The sequence below is a fragment of the Cynocephalus volans genome, chromosome 16, assembly GCF_027409185.1.
Source record: "Cynocephalus volans isolate mCynVol1 chromosome 16, mCynVol1.pri, whole genome shotgun sequence".
Taxonomy (NCBI): domain Eukaryota; kingdom Metazoa; phylum Chordata; class Mammalia; order Dermoptera; family Cynocephalidae; genus Cynocephalus; species Cynocephalus volans.
Genome location: NC_084475.1, coordinates 21850338 through 21870671, shown reverse-complemented (window position 1 = coordinate 21870671; position 20334 = coordinate 21850338). Strand labels below are relative to the sequence as shown.

The window sequence follows — 20334 nt, the reverse complement described above, 5'->3', positions numbered from 1 at the left end:
ACGGGTTCTTAATGATATTTAAAAAAATACCATTCTACTCCTAGGTATTCATCCAGACAAATGAAAGTATATGTCTACATAAAGACTCTGCACACAGTAGTATTTATTATCATTTGTAATAACCCCAAAGTGGAAACAACCCAAAAGTCCATCAATAGGTGATAGATACCCAGCGTGTGGTCTATTCATCCATACAATGGAGCAAAGCTCAGCACTAAAATGCAATGAATTTTCAGTCCCTGCACCAGCCAGATGCAATAAATAAATAAATAAATAATAAAGTAAAATAAAATAAAAATAAATAAAATGTAAGGGATGATTGATGCCACAACATGGATGATCCTCAAAATAATTATGCTGAGTGAAGAAACCGGACAGGAGAAGAGCGTGTCCCCTGACCCCACTTGTACAGGATTGTGGACCTGAGCTGACCTATGGCAGTAAGAGCCAATCAGCGTCACCTGAGGGTGAGACGGGCAGGGAGGTGCCCACGGGAGGGGTCTCTAAGGGGCGGGAAGAGCTAATTCACAGATCAAAGGGCACGCACACCCTGTCCTGGAAATAAACTAGCAGGCAGCTGAGTCTGAGGGGCTCCCGCTTGCACGACTGAAATTCAAGGTCAAATGATTCTTCAGGCCAGGACTCAGCAAATGGGGGCAGAAACGGGAGCTGTTGCTTGTACTCCGGGGGTGGCGGTGGGGACGGGCCAGCGCCCAGCCTGGCCAGCAGGGCTTGGGGATAAAGGCAACCGGCCCTTGCCCTCAAACAGGATGGCGCCCCAGCCCTCCCTGAGCGCGACGGTCACCCTGGCCACCCGGTGCCCTGAGAACTCAGAACCCAACCGCCAGGCTGAGCGAGACTCCCGGCCACCCCGGCCACTCCAGTCACCCTGGCCACCCGGGGTCAGGGCTGGCAGGAGCTGGAAGAACGGGGGGAGCGCTCCAACCTGACAGTTCAGGAAGGAAGGTGCAGCCGAGAGTGACCCATGGCAGCATCAAGCCATGCACCCAGCCGGCCACAGGGCCAGGGCCAGGCTCCACGCAGCACCCCTGGCACAGCGGGGGCATCAGTATATCCCCCCCCCCCCACGCCCCGTCTGTCGTATGTCAAACAGCGCGTCCACCTGCACACGAAAGGCGGGGACAGACAAACCCTCAGGATGCCACCTCCAGCGCTTCCCACCGCGTTTTGGGGACTAACATCTCCTGTGGGAAATACTGTTCTGAGGACCAGAGCCTACTTCCACCTCACTTGTGTTTTTCTTTTCTTCTGTTAAATTCAAATATCGTGGGAAATACCCAAGAACGGTGACACTGGCTGTTTTGCGGGGAGGGTCCTGGACCGGGGTCTGGCTGGGAAGGAGGCGCAGGCTTCCAAGAAAACCCTCCTGTGCTGTTTGAATTCCTGTTGTGGTCCACGAACTACTTTTAAAAACAAAACAAAAAGCTATTTATAAATAGATTAAATATAGTCATGGGTTGCTTAATACAGGAACACATTCTCAGAAATGTGTCCTCAGGCGATGTCACCCTTATGCAAAAGTGTATCATGAAAGGAGCAGCAGTGGCTTTCCTGTCACCTGCACTGGCCCTCTAATTATGTCACCAAGTCGCTCCGTGCCTCACTGTCCCCATCTGTTAAGTGGGGATTAGAACACCTCTGCCCCCCAGATTGCAGGTAGGGTTGTGCCTGGCACTTGGCAGACGCTCAGGGAGTGTTAGCTCAATACCGCCCACTGTTATCCTGCTATGGGGACAGGTGGGGATCACTGAAGAATGCAAGAGTTCTAACGCTGACAACCACACTTTCACGTGGGGTCAGACCTAGTTTGTCAAATGCTCGGCTTCCTGTCTTAAAGGTCTGAGCCGCCTTAGGGAGGGTCACCCGTGGGTAAGCCGGGCACCCCTCCTGCATGTGCTCTGCAGTAGGTGTGTTAACGCCAGCACCACCACAGTAACATGCGTCGTGCTGGATCTTACACCTGAGGTCACTAGGCGGTAGGAATTTTTCAGCTGTTATCATCTGTGGGACCACCGTCTTATAAGTGGTCTGTCATTGACCTAAACACATCACTATGCAGCACGTGACTGTAACTCCAGCAGGGGGAGCGGGCCCAGCACGTCCCCAAGAGCCGCTGGCGGGCACGCTCCTGCTCAGACTGCCACACTCACCTGCTCCGCTCTGGCTCCTTGCGCTCCTTTGGGCTGATTTCCAGACTCCACCGTTGTCCCCAGACTGCCCCGCCACCAGCAGCCTCACTCAAGGATCCAAAACCCCACTGAGGCTCGTGGTGCTAACATCAAGGTCAACTACTCGGATCCCTGCACTGGCCAGCTGCCAACAAAAAATGTAACAAAAACAAAATCCTACTAAGTGCGGGTTTAAAGAGCAGGAGCAGTATGGGAACTTCTGATGAGTCTGTATGTCACAAAGGTGTCCCCAGACACATCCTCATGTGCCCTTGTGTCCCCAGATGGCCACAGCATCAGGCATGGCGTGAGCAGTGCTGGCATGGAGCTTAATATTTTCCTTTAATCAAATTCTCTTTTTAAAGTTAAGTATACTTATTTCTCTTCTAAACAAAATATTTAGTGAATGCTATAGTTAATATTTTTATATAACATTATAAATTATCAAATATTCTGTGATCCCACTTTGACAAAGCGTTGTCTATGTGTGTCCGTATCACTTCCTGGAAGTGGCGTGGACGGACATGGATGGATTTTCTAATTTGTTTTTATTTCTTCTTTCTACTTTTCTATATTGTTTGGGTTTTTTTTAAAACAGCTTCATTGAGACATAAATTCACATATCGAGCCCCTTGCCATAACAAGCTCTGAATAAGCAGCCTCTGCTTGTTCTCATTTGGGTGGTTTTCGCCTATTTCTACAAGTTTTATAGTTTTTGCTCTCATACTTAGGTCTATGATCCATCTCGAGTCAGCTTTTGCAGCAGGTGTGAGGCAGGGGTCCAGGTCATCCTCCTGCATGTGGTACAAGTTGTCCCAGCACCATTTGTTGAAAAGCTGCGCTTTCCCCATCCAAGTGTCTGAGCACCCTTGTGGAAATTTCTTGGCAAGTGGTTATCGTGTAACTTTCTGTAAACTATAAAGTCATTAAGAAAAATGATCTGAGGTTGACTGCTGAAATGCTGACACGGCACCAGGTTTGGAACTGTCCCCCTAATAAGCCCAAGTATGAATCAGTCAGCTTCTGGCCTTGGGACCACAGGACCTGCAGGCTGGGCACTAAAGCCCCAGGACTGAACACTGGGGCAACCCACCACTTTCCTCTCCCTCTCAGATTGGTTTTGCCCCCGACAGATGAAGTGTGCGGAGCCGCTGAGATGCACGTGCCCGGGGAGGGACTGCAGTTTCTATGGAAGGGGGCAGGGCTCTGCCGGCTGCACCCCGCGCTGCAGTGCGCAGTTGCCAGGCCTGCCTCGCCAAACCAGACCAGGCACGTCCTTCCCTCCAGGGAGCTCCAGGCGGGGCTGGGTGGAGGGAAGCGGGAAAGGGGAGGCTGGTGAAATGCCAGCTTCCCAGGTGACTCAGGTGGCCATGGCAGCAGGACTATTCCAGCACTCCCAATCAAAGCAGCTCTGAGAAAAACGTGCCCTCGAGTGTGCAGTTTCTGGAATTTGCCAGCCAGAGCTGCCTTTTTGGACTTCCCAGGAGTCCTTGTTCACAGGCCCTCCCCAGTGGGTTTCTAACCTGGGCGTTCAGTGCCGTGTGAAAACGTGAAAGCCTTTGTTTGCTCTGGCCTGAGGGTACTTTGGACCAGCAGGGCCAGTCCTGGTGCACCCTGTGGCCCCACCCCACCCTGATCCTGGAAGCCTGGCCTGGTCCTCTGCTGCTTCCTGTTGACCTCTGACACCCAGCCATACCCCGACCCTGGCCTGCGACAAGGCAGGAGGAACCACGCTCCACACCTGGTATTGTCACCAGAAACAGGACCCAAATCCAGATCTGGCAGTTTTAGGAAATTCGAGGATGGAAAAACAGGCCAACCACCACCCTGGGCTGCAGCCGACCAAGTTAGATAGGACAGGCGGCAGGACCAGACAGACTTGACTTATTAAAGGATGGGGCATACTGGAAAGATGTGAGAAAACCCGTTGCAGCCTGTGACCAGACTACACTCAAAACCAACTCTTAACAAAGTGCACGTGGCAACTGGTGTTGCTTTGCGTTGCTTCACCCCCCATGGATTTGTCACCCCACTTCCCCTGGGTGACGGAGATGCAAAGGATTACTCAAAGCCCATCTCTTCTGAGCAGTGAGAGGCCCCGAAGTGTTTAATCTCCCTTTGGGATGCTCAAGCAAGAGCCATCCCTTCCTTGGGGAATTAACACCGAATTGGGGTTCTCTTCCTGCATTTATTTTCCAGACCAGGAAGTTACAGGAAGAGACATAGGTGGGGTTATAGTTTAACAACACAGGCTGGTAACTTTCAGTGAAACAAGCCAGATGACATTACAGTAAGGCAATTAACAAAAGCTTGATCTTAGCAAACATTCCTTTCTACATCAGTCTCTCAGTATTTTTACATAACAATCAGTAACTAGTCTATCTCTGAACCAGCAACCTGTTGTGCCACAATTCTTTATCTTACACCAGAGACTTATAGCCTGAGGAAAATTTCCAGTCCTCTGCAAGGTCAATATTTGAAACTGCAAGGCTTTGGAAAACCAGGCCCTGTGAAGTACATATGCTTTTTAGTATATTTCACAATTAGGAGATCTGGCACCAACAGGGCATCTGAAGATATTAAAGATTTATCATTAAACTTACATATAGGGCTGGCTCATGGCTCACTTGGGAGAATGTGGTGCTGACACCACCAAGTCAAGGGTTAGGATCCCCTTACCAGTCATCTTAAAAAAAAAAATACAAAAACCTTAAATATAAAGGATCACTATTGTTACATTAAATTTTAAAAAGCTTATTTTTAGAGATGTGCTAATGCATTCCTTTATAAATGACACGGAGTCTGAAATTTCCCTCCAAGCAACCCAGCCAGTGGGGAAGGGCCTGTGGCTGCGCTCCCTACTGAAGCTGAACAAGTGACATGCAGGGTTTTTTCTTTTCCCCAAGCACACACCTTCATGGAGATAGAGTGGCTTTTAGTGTATTCACAGACCTGTACAACCATCACCACTGTCTTTTTTTTTTACACACTTGAAATGCTCCATAAAAGTCTCCTTGCCCCAGGCCCAGGACAGGTGTCCTCCAGCTTGAATGTGGTGCCCACAGGCCATCCACTGTCCCTCCCCTGCCTGCCCAGCCTCAGGCCAGCTCCAACCCAGACCTCTTGGGGGTCTGCAGGTCTGGAGGCAGGGTCTCCCCAGTCTTTGGGGGCTTGCTGCACAACTGGTCAGTGTCCAGCAGCCTAGGGATGACTCCAGGGGCACTTCCTGCAGCTGAGAGGGGAGACACTCACACCTGGGGTGCCCTGCAGCAGCAGGCGCTTGCTGGGAAGGGGTGGCCCTGTGGAGTCCAGGAACTCAACACTGGCCCAGACCCAACTCCAGCATCTCCACCCCCTAGCCTCACCTCTTTTCCCACCAATGCACTGGTTTTTCACCCCACCCCATACCTCCCAACGATTCCTCTGCCCACAGGCCACCCAAAGGTACACAGCTAGGGACAAAGCTCCTTTTCCCCCCAAGCCCTTGGCCCTGTTCCCCATAAAACCTCCAGAGGGCACGGGGGGGGGGGGTCCCACTACCCCTGGACAGTGAGTGGCCTTGGCGTGGCAGGTGAGTGGTATGTAGTGAACAGATGGGCGCAGTTCACAGGTGTTTATTAGCATCTGCTGCAGAGCTGTCCCCCAGCCCTTCCTAGGTGGGAACAGGGCTGAGGGGGCCTGGGGAGGCAGATGGATGCAGCCAACCCTGTTTTTGAGGGACAGGCTGGTTTGGCAGCAGAGCCTGGGTGGCCGTCTTTTGGCTGATGGGCTGCTTGGCAGTCTTATGGGGTGACCATTGTCCATACAGGGAGGAGCCCACTAGGACGCAACTGCAGCCCACCACCACTGAGTGTGGGCCCTGTTCCCCGGGAGCTGGGGCAGGAAGGATGCAGGTGGTGGGGAAATTGCGCAATTCTTAAAGACAGCAGCAGCCAGTTGGTGCTGAGAGGTTTTGGCAAAACTAACCAATGAAGCAACTGGGGCTGGATGTGGGGAGGGGCAGGGGGGACCTCAGTGACCCACACTGCCACCTGGGTCCTCGCCCTCCTGGGCACTCACTGGCCAACTGCCTGTTTGTTCGTCTCATGGGGGAGCAGGGCATCCTGGGGGGTCATAGATGCCTCCAAGAACACTAAAGGTACAGTCCCTCCCATGAGATAAAAGCACACTCGCACTTGCACACGCACCCGCACTTGCACACACACTCACACAGGTTGGGGAGTGACTGCTAGGCCACACCCCCACCCTGCACCCAATCCTTGAGGGAAGCTACTGGAAGACTGCCGGCCCGAGCAGCAGCTCAGGGACAGGAGCAAACCCTGGGCAACAGAAAGCCCCAGGGTCAACTGCGTGCTCAGGGCAGAGCTGGCTCACGGACCGCCCAGGACCCCTCCCCGAGTGAATCACTGGGGATGGGGAGGGGAGGCCACTGTAAACACGCTGCGGGAGAGCCTGGGAGTGGGAAGAGGTGGGAGTGGGGTGGGGGAGGTGGAGGTGGAGATGTGGCTACAGGGGGCTCAGGAGGGGAGGAAGGTCACTGGAATGAGCTCTGGCCCAGGCAGGGTCGGGAGGCTCAGCCAACCCGGCTGGTGGGAAGGGCAGGAGCTGCTGGGACGACAGCAGTTGCAGGCTTGGGTGCCGACCCTCCTGGACTCTTTGGAAGAAGCTGGCACTGGTGGCTGGGCGTGGCCCAGCCTGCTCCCATGGCCCCATCACGACAGCACTTTGATGCCAAAGTGCTTGCGGAGCTGTTCCAGAAACACGAAGGTGAGCACAGTGTGGGGGACCAGACGGATGCCAGCAGGAAAGAGGCCCTGGAAGGAGACGAGAGAGACAGGAGATGCAAAGAGCCCTGGAGGGACCCCCGCCTGCTGCCCCGCCCCCACCGCCCCCACCGCACCTTGAAAAAAGCCAGTGGTCCAAGCTTTGCTGTCTCCATAGCACAGTGGAGAACACCCTGCAGAAAACGCAGAAGGAAGTAGTGAGAAAGCTGACTCTCACTCGAAAGGCAGAAATCAACCCCCACCCCAAGCACCAGCCGGGCTCAAGGCATGGGCACGAGCCTGAGAGGCGAGGAGAGCAGGCTTGGGGGTCAACAGGCAACTACAGAGCCGAGGGCACGGGGGCCACGGCACCCCTGCACAGGGAGGGCAAAACCAGAACCCCGAAGGCACACCCCAGTGACCCGCGGTTGGGAGGGCTGTGAGCAGAACTGTGAGAGCCTGTGACTGGGCAGGTCAGGGAGAAGAGCAAGAGACAGAGACATGGAAACATTGGGAGTCGGGGGGAGCCCGAGGCAGAGGCTCAGCACTGCACCCCCTTACAGGGCCCTGAGCACAGTGGACTGGCCACCTCTGTCAACGTGCCAAAGAAGTCTGATGAAAATAAAAATAAGGCAAAAGACACTGAAAGGCACAGCCCCTTCCCCTGAGGCCAAGGGCTGTGCAGAGATGAGCGACAGAAAGGGAAAAATGCAGCAAATGAGGAGACAGCCCTGTCCCTAGGTCCCCAAGTGAGGAGACTCACCAGACCACGGAGCCCAGCAGTGCAGAGGCAGGAGCACTAACCCAGGCCCCAGCCACAGCCTGGGGACCTGGGCCTGAAGCCCCTGGCCCCACTCACCCGATACTCCCCCTTGGAGTTCATCAGGCGCGTCTTCAGCACGTCCAGGGGCTGGCACAGGAACGTGGCACACCCACCCTGGGGAGGGGGCTCGTCACCAACGGGCCTGCAGGCCCCCCTATCACCACATCCCCACAGGCCAACTCTGAAAAGAGCGCCTTGCTCTGACTCCCAGGAGGTGTCCCAAGGCTGTAGGACCTGGGGCCCCAGGGGGACACCAGAAACCGTACTGGCCTGGGCACCAGGCTGACCCATGAGCTCCCCAGGCTCCAGCACCCCTTGTGTAGCCCCAGAGAGCCTAGTGACCCACCCAAGGCCACTTGTTTCCTGGAAACCTCGCCTCACCTAGGCATCTCAGCCCCCCAGAAGGGGTCAGGGACCCCTGCCCCGCTGGCACTTACTGCAATGAAGCTGGCAATGAAGTGCGTGAAGATGTTGTCAGACAGGAAGCCAGTGCTGAGGACCAGCTGCTTGGCCTGGTCATAGCAGGACAGCTGCAGAGGGCACAGGGACAGTCAGGGCTTCAGGATGGCCCCCAGCTCCAGGGAGAGGTGAGGCCCAGACTGGGGAGGAACTTGCCCAAGGTCACTCACAGGCCACAGTCCTGACCCACCTGTGCACACCTCCCCAGCCACCACAAAGGGACAGCAGGTGGCCACCCAGGAGGGCTCTCAGTGTCCGCTCCTTGCTCTGCGATCCCTCTGAGGACAGAGGTCAGAGGCTGCAGACATTGCCCGAGAGCTTGACCCTTCACAGCCCTACCTGGCCCACGGTGACTAAGGCCCCGCGGCTGGATGCCATGGTCGCGCCAGAGAACAGTTTCTTCAGACCCTCTGCACGAGGAAGGGGTGAGGTCGGACACCCAGCCCAAATTCCTCGGGCCACCCCCCACGGTCCTGCATAATGCCCCTCGCCCCACCAGCGTCCTCAGCCCCCCGACCCCCAAACAAAGCACCTGCTCTGCTCACCTTCACGAGCCACGCGGTACAGGCCATCCAGGGCATGGGCGTAGCTGCCAGTGACAGAGCAGCCATGTGAGGCTCTCCCGGACCACTAGCTCCCGCGGGAGGGTCCTCCCGGGCCAAGAAGAGCCAGACCCCCACCACTGGTCAGGAGACCTCATGGGGCTGAGGGTCCCTCTCCAAGGAAACACCTGGATGCCAGCCCCTTTGGTGGGCTGCCAGCCCATGGCCATGCCCCTGTCCTGCTGGCCCCTTCCCCCCAGTTCACTCCGGTCCCATCTTCCCTGACAGTGCCCCTGTTGGGGGTCTTTATGTCACGTGCCCCTCCACGGCCTCAGTCTCCTCACTAACATCAGGCCCAAAACAGGCCCCGACTCATGACACCACTCTTGGGTGTCAGCAGGTTTGAGAGGAGATGGTTCTGGTCACCCCCAATCCAACAAGGCTCTTCCTGCAAGGAAAGAACCCAAAGGTCTGGGGGATCAAGCGACACCCCCCAGTGATGCCAGCACAGCCGTGCTTGGAGTTGTTCCTGAGCGCCAGAAGCACCCCCATTTCATGAGACTCCATGGGTGATGCACCCTATCGGGGTCCTGACTGGGTCACGGCGGAGCTGCTCAGGGGTCCCTCCTGGCCTTAGCCTCCTGCAAACCCAGCCGCCCCCAGGGGCAGAGCCCGGCCCTGCTACTCACTTGCGCCGCTGATTCAGGGGCAGCTTCATGTCATTCTGCATCCTGAAGCAGAACCACGTGCTCAGGAGAAGGTGTGGGGCACGGCGGCTGGATCCACCCACACCCTGCAGACCCCACTGTGGCGGGATCAGCTGGGCCCCACCCCCTTTCAGCAAGGATTCCAGGGTCCGTGTGGCTTGTTCCAGGCTGAACATGCTGCAGACCCCAGCAAGAGCCCCTGGCCTTAGGGGACAGGTGTGGGCAGGGGGCGCACCAACCTGACGTTGACCAAGTCTGCGGGAGTCCCCACAAAGCCTCCAGTTAAACCTGGGATGACACAAAGCCCAGAGTAAATGTGTGATGACTTGTGCTGTCCCTGGCCTGCCCACCTGCCTGCCCTGTGCCTTGCCCGCTGCCACTCACCACTGATGGAGCCCAGCAACACCTTCTCATGGAAGGGGAGAGCCCCCTGGCTGCCCTTGGTCATGCGGTCCCTCACAGACTCATAGATGGCGAATCGAGTGAGGGAGTAGGTCATCTGGGGAGAAGGGTCCGGCTCAGACGGACAGGCTCACCCCGCATCCCTCGGCCCTCCACACCCAGCCCTACTCGGCCCAGTCATCACCCCGTGGACCATGGGGTCACTGAGGGGTTCTCCCAAGGCCACAGAGCCAGCAGGTGGCTGAGCCAGTTCACAAATCTAGGGCCCCACCCTCCTCTTTCCACCCCTGGGCCTCAGTTCCCCTATCTGTAAGCAGAGCTCTCCCTGTGGAAGGCAGGACCACGCTCCACGCCCACTCTGGGGTCACCAGCTCCCCAGGCCCTGAGGAACCTTCCTCGTAGAAAAGGAAGAGGAAGAAGGGCCGGCCCGTGGCTCACTCAAGAGAGTGCGTTGCTGACAACACCAAGGCCATCCCTATATAGGGATGGCTGGTTGGCTCACTCGGGAGAGTGTGGTGCTGATGACACCAAGCCAGGGGTTAAGATCCCCTTACTGGGCAGCTTTAAAAAAAAAAAAAAAGGAGGAGGAAGAACCTAGGAGTCCCCCAGGGCACCCACAGTGGCCAAGTCCAGGTCTGCAGGACACGTCCAGAGCATGGGCTCTGGGACCAAGATCTGAGGGAGGTGAGGGGTAGGTGGCCCTGGGACGCTGACTTATGGGTGACAGAAAGGAAGAGCTTCGGGAGGACAGGGCCGGGGCTGTGGCTGTACCTGTCTGCACAGCGAGGCGCTGAGGCCGTTGTAGAGCGCCAGGACGCCGTCGGAGCGCACCACCCGCAGCGCCATGCCCGTCATGCGCAGCTTGACCTCCTGCTGCGTCTGCAGGTGCACCTGCCGCACAGGGGGTTGGGGGGGGTCATGCCTGCTCAGGGTAGGGCCCTGCTGGCACAATGGAGAGACCTGGGGGCCCAGGCTGGCAGAGACAGGGGTGGCGCTGAGGCTGCTGCCTGGAGCCCCCCGGCCAGCTCTGCTCTGAGACCTTTTCCAGAATGTACCGCTTTCAGACCCCCACAACAAGCCAGTGGGGTCAGTGCTACCAGTACCCCCATCTAGAGACGGGGAAGCTGGGGCGGGAGCAGTGAGGCCTCTAAAGGCTCTGTCTGGGGACTCCACACCCAGGCCTGGAACCTGCTCCACATTATTGTTTTACGACAGTGACACCACCAGCCAGGCCAGAGCCCAGGAATGTCCATGCATGGCACCCGTCCCTGGGGGTTCATCACTCCCCTTTTACAGATGAGGAAACTAAAACAGAGAGAGGTAAAGCATCCCCTGCGCCATAAGGATTTGGGCTCCAGCAGGCTGACTCCAAGGCCCAGTTTTTAACCACAACCACTCACTGAAGGTTTATGAGGACTCAGAGATAGCGAGGGGGCCTGAAGGAACACTGAGACTCAGAGGCGGCGGCAGAGAGGGCCTTGCAAGGTGGCAGAGATTCAGTGGGGCAGGGGATATTGGCCTTGGCCCAGGGAAAGCGCCTAGGAGCCGAGGGCGTGTGCGGGTGCATGGGGGGTGTCAGCCCTGTAACTTCCCCAACCTAATGGCTGTCACCACTCACAGGCCTCCTCCACCTGTCCTGGCCAGCTGAGGGCTCCAGGCAGAAGAAGGGTGGGCCGGGGACAGACGAAGAAGATCAGAGGCCACAGGCTCCCCGGCCCCAGCCCAGCACTGGCCCCAAGAAAGCAGGTCCACAGCTGACTGTGACCCCCCACATGCACAGGGAGCCACCCAGGGGATGGGGGCAGCAAAGATGCGTGGGGACAGAGAAGGGCTTCAAACCCAGCTAGGCAACAGAGAGAGTTGTCCTCCCAAACTGAGCCGGGCAGGATGGAGGGGCTGGGACGGAGGACAGGGTGGCCACTCGGGCAGCAGCCCCTGTCCAGGCGATAAGTGACTGAGGCCTGAGCCAGGATGTGGGGCAAAGTGTAGAGAGACCAAAGAGCTTTCAAACAGCTCTCAGACGGTCACCCCAGAGGCCCTGGTGAGCAGCCCTCAGGGGAAACCCAGGCCGCAGCCTCCCTGGTGGACACGGTCCACTGCACCCCAGCACGTGCTCCCAGGGACAGAGGGCGGTCACGCTTTCGTGGGTGGTGCCTTCCCTGATCTCCTCCAGGCCTGTGTTCTGCAGCAAAAGAGAATGGGGGACAGCGGGCCAAGAGCCATTGGCCTTGGAGAGTGGACAACAGCGCGTGGCCCCAGAACAAAGCCTATCAACACCCAGAGGACCAGTGAGTGAGGCTGGCAGGGCTGACCCTCCAGGACCCCTTGATGGGGGTGGGGGCTGCGGGGGCATCCAAAAAAAAAGTAAGAAAGATCCAAGGAGTTCCCGTTTGCTGCTACCCCCACCTCTCTGGTGGCCAGAGTGGCCTCTAAGCACAGCAGTGCAGGACTAGCAAGGTTTCATGTCCATGCTTGCACCCAACACACCCACCTGCTAACCGTGCCTTTGCGTGGTGACTATGTTTTCACTAATTAGAAAAGTCAATCCCCTCCCGCGAGGGACAGGCCTAGAGTCAGAGGAACAGTCCTGCACGTGGGATGTTCAGAAGGCCACAGGTGACTTCCTGGACACAGGCTGGCTTTGAGTGGTGGTTAAGGAGGGGAGCGGCCAGGCTGGCTCCACCTTGCCCACAGGCTGCCTGGTGACCACAGCCCCAGATCACAAAGCCTCAGGCCCTTTCTTCCCTGCCTGGTGGTGAGTCAGGGTTAGAAGCACCTCCCTTGGCTGGCCCTGGGGAACAAGGGAGCTCTGTCTTATTCTACCACATAAGCACTTTTTAAAAAGAAAAAGAGCAAAAAAACGCACGTCTGTTTCTTGTACTAAGGTCCATCCACTGTCGGGTGGGGACTAAGAGCAGGCAGGGTCGCCTCCATGTCACCTGGGGCTGGCTGGTCCTAACACCCCTCCCGAGGAAGCGGCCCAGCGCCTGGGTCACCCACTCGTTCAGGCCACGGCCCTCATTTCGCCTCCCACAGTGTGTGCTGAGCGCCCAGTAGCGTGGACCGCTCGGTCCCTGCCCTGGGTGTGCTAGACCCGCAGGTCTCCAGGTGCCAGTACCTGCGCGCCCCACAGGACCCCCCGCCCCCACTTTAACCAGGCACAGCGACTGTTCTCGAATGTATGGGCTGGGGGGTGGGAACGGGCTCAGAGACGCCAAGTGACTCGCTCGAGATCACACAGGCACTGAAGCGCAGTGCGGCGGGGAACGCCACTTGCACAAGGTCGCCGGGTGACCCCGGGCTGCGGGCCGCGGAAACTTCCCCCTCCACACAGCCTCCCGGCGGGCACGCTGAGGGCCGCCCGGGGGTCCCGGCCACCCGCCCCGCGGGGCCGGCCTCACCTTGAGCAGGTCCAGCGGGTGGGTGCAGCAGGCGGCCCCGCAGGAGGCCAGCCCCCCGAAGTACCAGCGCGACACGCGCACCTCGGCCGCCATGGCCCATTCGACGTGGCCCGACCCCGGCCCGACCCGACCCGCGCACCCGCTCCGCGCCCGGTTCAAAGTGCCGCGCGCGTCCGCGCCCCGCACAGCCAATGCGCGCGCGCAGCCCGGGGGCGGGGCCCGGAGGCCACACCCAACGCGTGGCGGAGCCGACGCCTTAAAGGGGCCGCGGCGGGGGCGCGGGGCGGGCTCCCGCCACCCCCAGCCGACCCGGGACCGCGCCTGGTGCGCGCAGAGCCCCCGCGGTTTTCGCCCCCCGCCCAGCCGGACGCGGCCCGAAGGTCACGGCCCCGACCTGGCCCCGCAGCCCTTAGGAGCCGGACACCCCCGCTCCAACTTGCACTCAGTGACCGCCGCGGCCGGAGGCCCGGCTCGCGTGTCTCCCGGGCGGGGGACACGTGCGCGCGGCCTGCGACCCGTGTCCATGGGCCTGCAGCTCCACGTCTGCCCCTGCCCTGCTGTAGGAGGGGAGCGGAAGAGCTCCTTGCGCAGTTTTGCGGATTAAATGAGAACTGGGGCAAAGGGCACGTAGGAAGGACTAGCCTGGCAGCCCCTCCCCCACGCCCAGAAAGCCCGGGGCTCTCGGCCAAGTCCAGCTCAGCTGTGCCTGGCTCTGACCACACCGCCCCAGGCAGCCACTCTGGAGGAGGCCAGGGAGGTGGGCTCTAGACTGTGTGCGCGCCAGGGTCGTGGGGCTCAGCGTCCAGCAGGAGATGCCCATCTGCATCCAGGTTCCCACTCTGATCCCGCCTCCCAGCAAAGAAAAAGGAAGGGCAAGTGTGCCCCTGCCCGAGGCCCAAGGTCGCACCTGCTGGGCAAAGTGAGATCCAAGTCCCCAAGGCTGCTTTAAGGCTGGGCCACACGGATGAGGGACCTGTGTCCTACAGTTCCCTCTTGTCCACTGCTGTCCTCCCCGCCACAGAGAGAAGACTGAGGGTATTGGGAAAACAGCTCCTAATCCTCTGAATCAACCAAAGACCCAAATAACGTGTCCAGCTTTGCCTCTGAGTACCCACTGATTCTCTGGCGGTGTCGGAGGCACAAGATGAGCAAGCAAACCGGCCATGTGTTTGCCTAAATCAATCACTTGGAGACAAAGGAGACTGTCTTCTAGAGCCACAGGTGGACTCTGACCCCGGAGGAAGTTGTCAGCTGAAGGTCTGGGGGGTGAGCAGCTGGCTGCAGAGATGGGGTCTGAGCCCAGAAGTGCTCAAACCTTGGTTTTGTCAGGTGCCTCCTGAGTGTGGCCCATGCGGACAGTGGGCTTTCCCTGGAGATTCAGATGGGTGCCAGGTGGACACTAGACCAAAACACGACCGAGCACAGTGGGCAGCATGGCACTGAAATCCAGGAGGAAACTGGTGGAGAGCACGTGAGAAACACTGCCAAGCCAAGGCCTGGGGCTCAACCAGGCAACCTGGAAACAGCTCTCAAAGCTACAATACACCATGAGAGACTCACAAGACAGTACATTTGTCTAAAAACCCAGAGCTAACAGATCCAACAGAATGTGGAAGTGGCCCCTGACAAAGAAGAGCCACATCTTTTTTTTGGCAGCTGCTGGTACAGAGATTGAGCCCTGGACCATGCTGGTATCAGAACTGTGCTGTGACTAGCTGAGACAACCAGCCAGCCCCAAGAGGCACATCTTAACAGAGATTTTCCAGGAGATTCCACTGTTCTGTCCTCTCTCCATGTTACCCGCACTCTAGGAATAGGAAAGTCATCCAGGCTGAGGTTGAATGGAGCTGTCACGACAGCATCCGCACAGCCTCGTTCAAATAGGACAGCCTGGCTCTGCGGCAGACTCAGCCCGATGGACGTCACGATTCCATCAGAACAAGGAAGCTGTTGCAGGATAAAACTTGTCTCACTCCTCAAAGTTTCAAAAGAGAATGTTTTGTTTTGTTTTGTTTCAGAATTTGGTGCAGTCTCTTGAAGTACTTTTTTCCATCCAAAAAATCTGTGTATAAATTTAATAGTTACCAAAACACTGACGGTGCCCCTGCCCTTGGATACGCAGTGTCAAAAGTGGTTAACAAATTTAAAACACGAAAAGATAAAAATGAGCCCTTTTTCTCTCTCAGTCTGGCTATTTAGGTAAATTATAAATAGACGGAGCCTCACTAATCCAGGCAACAACTACAGTTTTTGATAAGTAATTTGCAGACTCCAAGTTGTAGAGCGTGGCCAGCCTTCCAGGAAGCTTTTTCTTGTCCTGGTCTGTCTCTTAACTGCTCTTCTGTGGCATGGAGGTGACATCACAGCTACTGCTGTGGGCCTGGCAGGGGCTGGTGCGGGCAGAATTACAAGGGGTGACAGGACACGTCCCGTGATGTTGTAAATAGGAAGTTCCTAAGAACTTATGGACTTACATTTTAGTACTTTGTAAAGAATTCTTATATTAAAAAGTCCAAAATGAAGGAAAAGTGGTTAAAAAACAGAAAACTCAAGATCAACTTTATCTTTCTCTCTGTAAAAAATTTTAAGGAAACTATTGATTTCCTAATCTCCAGAGAAGGGGAAAAACAAGACAGGAAACAGGCTTCCACTTCAGCAAGAGATGGGGGCTGCCCCAGGGTCAGTCTCCCTCCTGTCAGCCAGGACTCAGGGAAAGGCCCTGGTCTTCCCCAGCCCTGCAGCTTGCACAGTTTGTCCAAGAGACCCGAAATTCAGAGGAGTCCTGCCCTGGAAAGCCAGGCTCCAAAAAGCACCCCTGCTGCCCTTTCATGTTCTGTCCTTTCTCTTTTAATTAGCACAAAGTTATCTCAGTGACACGCTCATAGAGAGAGTCTCGAGTCTTGGACTAAAGTCAGGTGTCGCCGGGCTGCTCCTTCTGCAGTCAGCCCAGGGGGACCTGTTTTCTTGCCTTTCCCGGCTCCTAGAGGCCGCCGCGCTCCTTGGCTCTCGGCCCTTCCTCCACCTTCGAAGCTGGCAGCAGCCAGTGGAGTCTTTCTCACACCCCATCACTCGGACCCCGACTCTCCTGCCTCCCTCTTCCACTTGTGAGGACCCTCGATGACACTGGGCCCACCCGGATGATCCAGGGTAATCTCCCATCTCAAGGGCAGCTGACCAGCAACCTTAATCCCCCTTTGCCAGGTGACATAACATAGTTGCAGGTTCTGGGATTAGGTCGTCGACATCTTGGGTGGGGGCTGGGGAGAGGGGCACGGCGTCATTCTGCGGACCACCCCTCTGTCTACAGGCCAAAGACCCTCCCATCAGGCAGAGCCCACAAATGCTTGGGGGAGTCCAGGCCCCAGACGCGCCACCTGGATCATGGCTTCTGCCTTCCCAAGCTCTCCGGTGTGGCGAGCTGGCTGCCGTGTCCCGGGGTCCCTCCGGCGCTGGCAGGCGAGGCAGGCTGTGGGTACACAGTGGTTGCCCGCGATGCACCGACTGCTCCAGAGCCCTGGCCAGAGAAGAGGTGGGGAGCGGTGTGGTTGCCATGGGAGCCTGGGTCGGATCCCAGTGTGCTGTCACCAAGAAGCACAGCAGTGTTCACGCGGCTGCGCCGAGAGCGCTTCAGTCGGGACAGTAACGCTTTTCCTGTTAGTGTGTTTTTCTGTCACCGGGACTTAGCACAAATGGAGCGCTCATAAGAATGGGGGTGAGCACACAGTGGGGGCCTGCGTGGCAGCGGTGCAGGAGGCAGACGAGGACAGGGCCCGGACGAGGAAGGCCAGTGAGCCTCGTGGATGGCTGTCCCGCCCAGGAGAGGCCCGACAGGAGCTTCCTCTGCGGCTGCCTCCCGTGGGGTCTCCAGCAGGCGCCCGCCGTGGGGCAGCTGTGGCCTCTGGTGCACGTCTGCCCACTGTCCCCCTCCTGGAAGTTCGGCAGACAGCCCCCTGGGAAGGGCCTGAGGGCTGGCCTCTCAGTCACTGGGTGGTCAGGGCCCACGTGTCCCAAGTGGGACAGCACCTCACAGTGTCAGGCAGGTGAGGATGGGGAGGGTCCTAAGAGGACAGACAACAGATTGGGAAGGAGGAGTGAGCTCTGTCCCCAAATCCACATGTCGAAGTCCTGAGCCCCAGTACCTCAGCTTGCGACTGTGTTAGAAGAGAGTCTGCTAAAGAGGTGATTACGGTAACCGAGGTCACATGGGTGGGCCCCAATCCATATGTCTGGTGTCCTTATAAGAAGGGGAGATCGGGGCACAAACACACACAGGGGGATGACCACTGAGGACACAGGGAGAAAACAATCATCAACAAGCCAAAGGGAGAGGCCTCGGAAGAAAGCAACCCCGCCACCGCCCCCATGACCTCACGTCCAGCCTGCAGAGCGGTGAGAGGACGCACTGTTGTCTGAGCTTCCCGGTCGGTGGTGATTGGCCACGGCAGCCCTCAGTGGTGATCGCACCAGCCTTGCACCCTGCAGGCCACTCCAGCCTGGTGCCCTGACCTTGAGGACCCCCCTCAGCCCTGCCACCTATGTCCCCTCATCTTGAAGTGGGGACAAGAGTTACAGGTATCTTCTAAGTGCTGTGAGCTCCAAACAAGATCACTGAAGCTTCTGGAATGGTGCTGGTGCCAGGGAAGTGCCTGATGGATGCTGGCTGCAGTCACCGAAGGACTTGTCCTCAGCCATGTAGGAGCCTCTGCCATGGTCCCTTGGCTGTGGGGCACCAGCCCAGAGTGGAGTGACCGCAAGCTGAGCATGGCCACCTGGGCATCACCCATCTGGGACCACATCCAGTGGCTCCTGAGCCAAGAGGAAGAGCCCTCTGGCTCCCACCACTGACTCACTGTGCCCTGCCTCGGTGGACCCTCAGGCACACCTGCAGGCTCAAGCTCAGCCACCACCTCCACTCTGGCCTCTGCCTGGGCTCGCTCCTGCTGACCAGCGGACCCCGCCCAGTCCTTCCCATCCCTTCATCTTTAAGAAGGAGCATTCCCCGCCCCCACCCACAGCCACTCAGGTGGCTGCCCCACCCATGCCATCACCCCCTTCCGTCCCCCACCCCACTGGCCTAACCAAGCCTTTTCCTACCCGCCAGCTCAGGCCCTGCCTTACCTGCTGTCCCTCCTGCCTCAGTCCCTCAGCCCAGGGTCCTGCACCAGCCGTGCCGCCTCACTGGGCAGGAGCATCCCCCAGGCTCCTCGGGCTGAGATGCCATCTGCCATCCTATGACATGGGCCTGAGACTCCTGCCACACACTGTGAAACTAAGTAAGGCACACCCTGACCCAGCCGATGGCTGCGTCCACAGGGAGGAGTGGAGGGGGCATCTCCGTGGCTTTGCAGGAGCTTCTCTTTGGCCTCCCTTCAGTGGCTCTTCCGGCCACCCCCTGGCTGAGAGGCAGGGCCCATGGGGGACATGGGGGCAGGGAGGCTTTGCCCAAGAATCTTAGCCCAGGGGGCCCTCCAGGGAGGACTGGCCATGGGGGTGAAAAGACTTGTGGCCCTGAGGGCTCTGTGCCATCTAGGAGGGGTCCTGGGCGAGGCTCACCCTACCAGGGTAGGCCCAGAGAGCTACCCGCTCCCGCCTGCTTTCCACGGTCCTGGCCTTTGCCTGCCTCCCTTGGTCAATGTGCCCCACAGAGAACAACCCCCCTTCCAGCCTGCTTCCCCACCTCTTTAGCAGCTGCCAGGGACAACCAGTTTCCACACCCAGCAGCCCAGAGCTTCATCCAAGCCCAGAGTGGGAGGGAAGCCAACGGCTGGGCTGGCAGCCAGTCAGACCCAGGACCCAGGCCACCACAGGGGCTGTCACAGCACAGGTGGGAAATGTAGCCAAGGATCCAGAATCCAGGCGGGGCACATTCACTTCACCAACCAAAGCCCTCCTGTGCCCACCACGTGTAGGAGCAGCGAGAAGAAGAAAAGACAGCAAAGGAGGGGCACCGAGTGGACTAGCCAGCACCTGTGGGTGCAGCAGGGACCCACTGCAGGGGAAGGGGTTGGGAGTGTGGCTGGATAGAGGTGAGGCACAGAGCTTGTCCCTGGCACTGCGGCATGACCACCTGCAGGAAGAGGGGCCTGGGGCGGGGACAGGCCCTCTGAGGCACTTTCACACAACCCAGCTGGCTGCAAGAGCCCCAGCCAAGTGCAGGACCCCCATTCTCGTGCCTGCGAAGGGAGGAGGCTGGCGACTCCCCAGGCTCTGCAGAGAAGATGACAGAGGTCACCAATGACGACAACCAAAGGCAAAGTGCAACCCACATGGATTCCTGTTGCTGATTAACAAAAACTTTTGAATTGGGGGAAAAAGCAAACGACGGGCTAGCAGTGAGCAATCTGAAAGGAAATTAAGGAGCCCATTCCGTTTTCCACAACACTGTGCAGAAGGACAAAACACCCAGGAACAAATCCAACAAAGGAGGTGAAAGACTCATGTACTGAAAACTGTAAAACATGGCTAAAAGCAAGAAGACTCAGACAGATGGAGAGACATCCCATGTTCTAACACTGCTTAGATGGCAGCACTCCCCAGTGATCTACAGATCCAGTGCAAACCCTATCAAAATTCCAATGGCCTGTTTTGCAGAAATAGAAAAACCAATCCTCAAATTAATGTGAAAGTACAAAGGTCCCCAATAGCCAGAACAATATTGGAAAAGAAGCAATTAGAGGATTTTCACGTCTTAATTTCAAAACGTACTAAAAAGCTACAGTAGTTGAAACAATGTGGTAGGAGCATAAGAATAGACTTACAGACTAACTGAATACAATAGAGAGCCTGGAAATAAGCCTGAAGGTCTGTGACCAGTTGATTTTCCAAATGGGTGACAAGACCATTCAGTGGGTAAAGAATAGTCTACCGAATGGTGCTGGGATGACTGGAAATCCACAGGCAAAAGAATGAACCTGGACTCTTACTTCAGACTGTGTGTGAAAACCAACTCAAAATGGATCAGTGACCTAAATCTAAGAGCTATAGGTATAAAACACACAGAAAAAATGGTTTTTTTTCCATGACCTTGTATTTGGCAATGGTCTCTTAG

The 20334-nt window shown here is 57.2% G+C and overlaps 1 protein-coding gene across 3 annotated transcripts; it reads right to left on the bottom strand.

Moving 5' to 3' along the window:
- Positions 1–6801: 6801 nt before the first annotated feature.
- SLC25A10 (solute carrier family 25 member 10) lies at positions 6802–13922 on the bottom strand. Of its 3 annotated transcripts, none has more exons than XM_063081128.1 (11): positions 13287–13922; positions 10657–10776; positions 9868–9982; positions 9723–9771; positions 9466–9507; positions 8780–8823; positions 8574–8644; positions 8213–8305; positions 7812–7889; positions 7090–7146; positions 6802–7003 (listed from the first exon to the last, which is right to left on the bottom strand). In XM_063081128.1, exons 1-11 carry the CDS (start codon positions 13377–13379, stop codon positions 6902–6904), a joined length of 864 nt encoding a protein of 287 aa, XP_062937198.1. In that variant the 5' UTR covers positions 13380–13922; the 3' UTR covers positions 6802–6901. The 3 variants fall into 3 exon arrangements, with proteins under 3 accessions (XP_062937198.1, XP_062937199.1, XP_062937200.1); XM_063081129.1 differs by having other exon boundaries at positions 13681–13921; XM_063081130.1 differs by lacking the exon at positions 13287–13922 and adding an exon at positions 12377–12501.
- Between the last annotated feature and the right edge of the window lie 6412 nt (positions 13923–20334).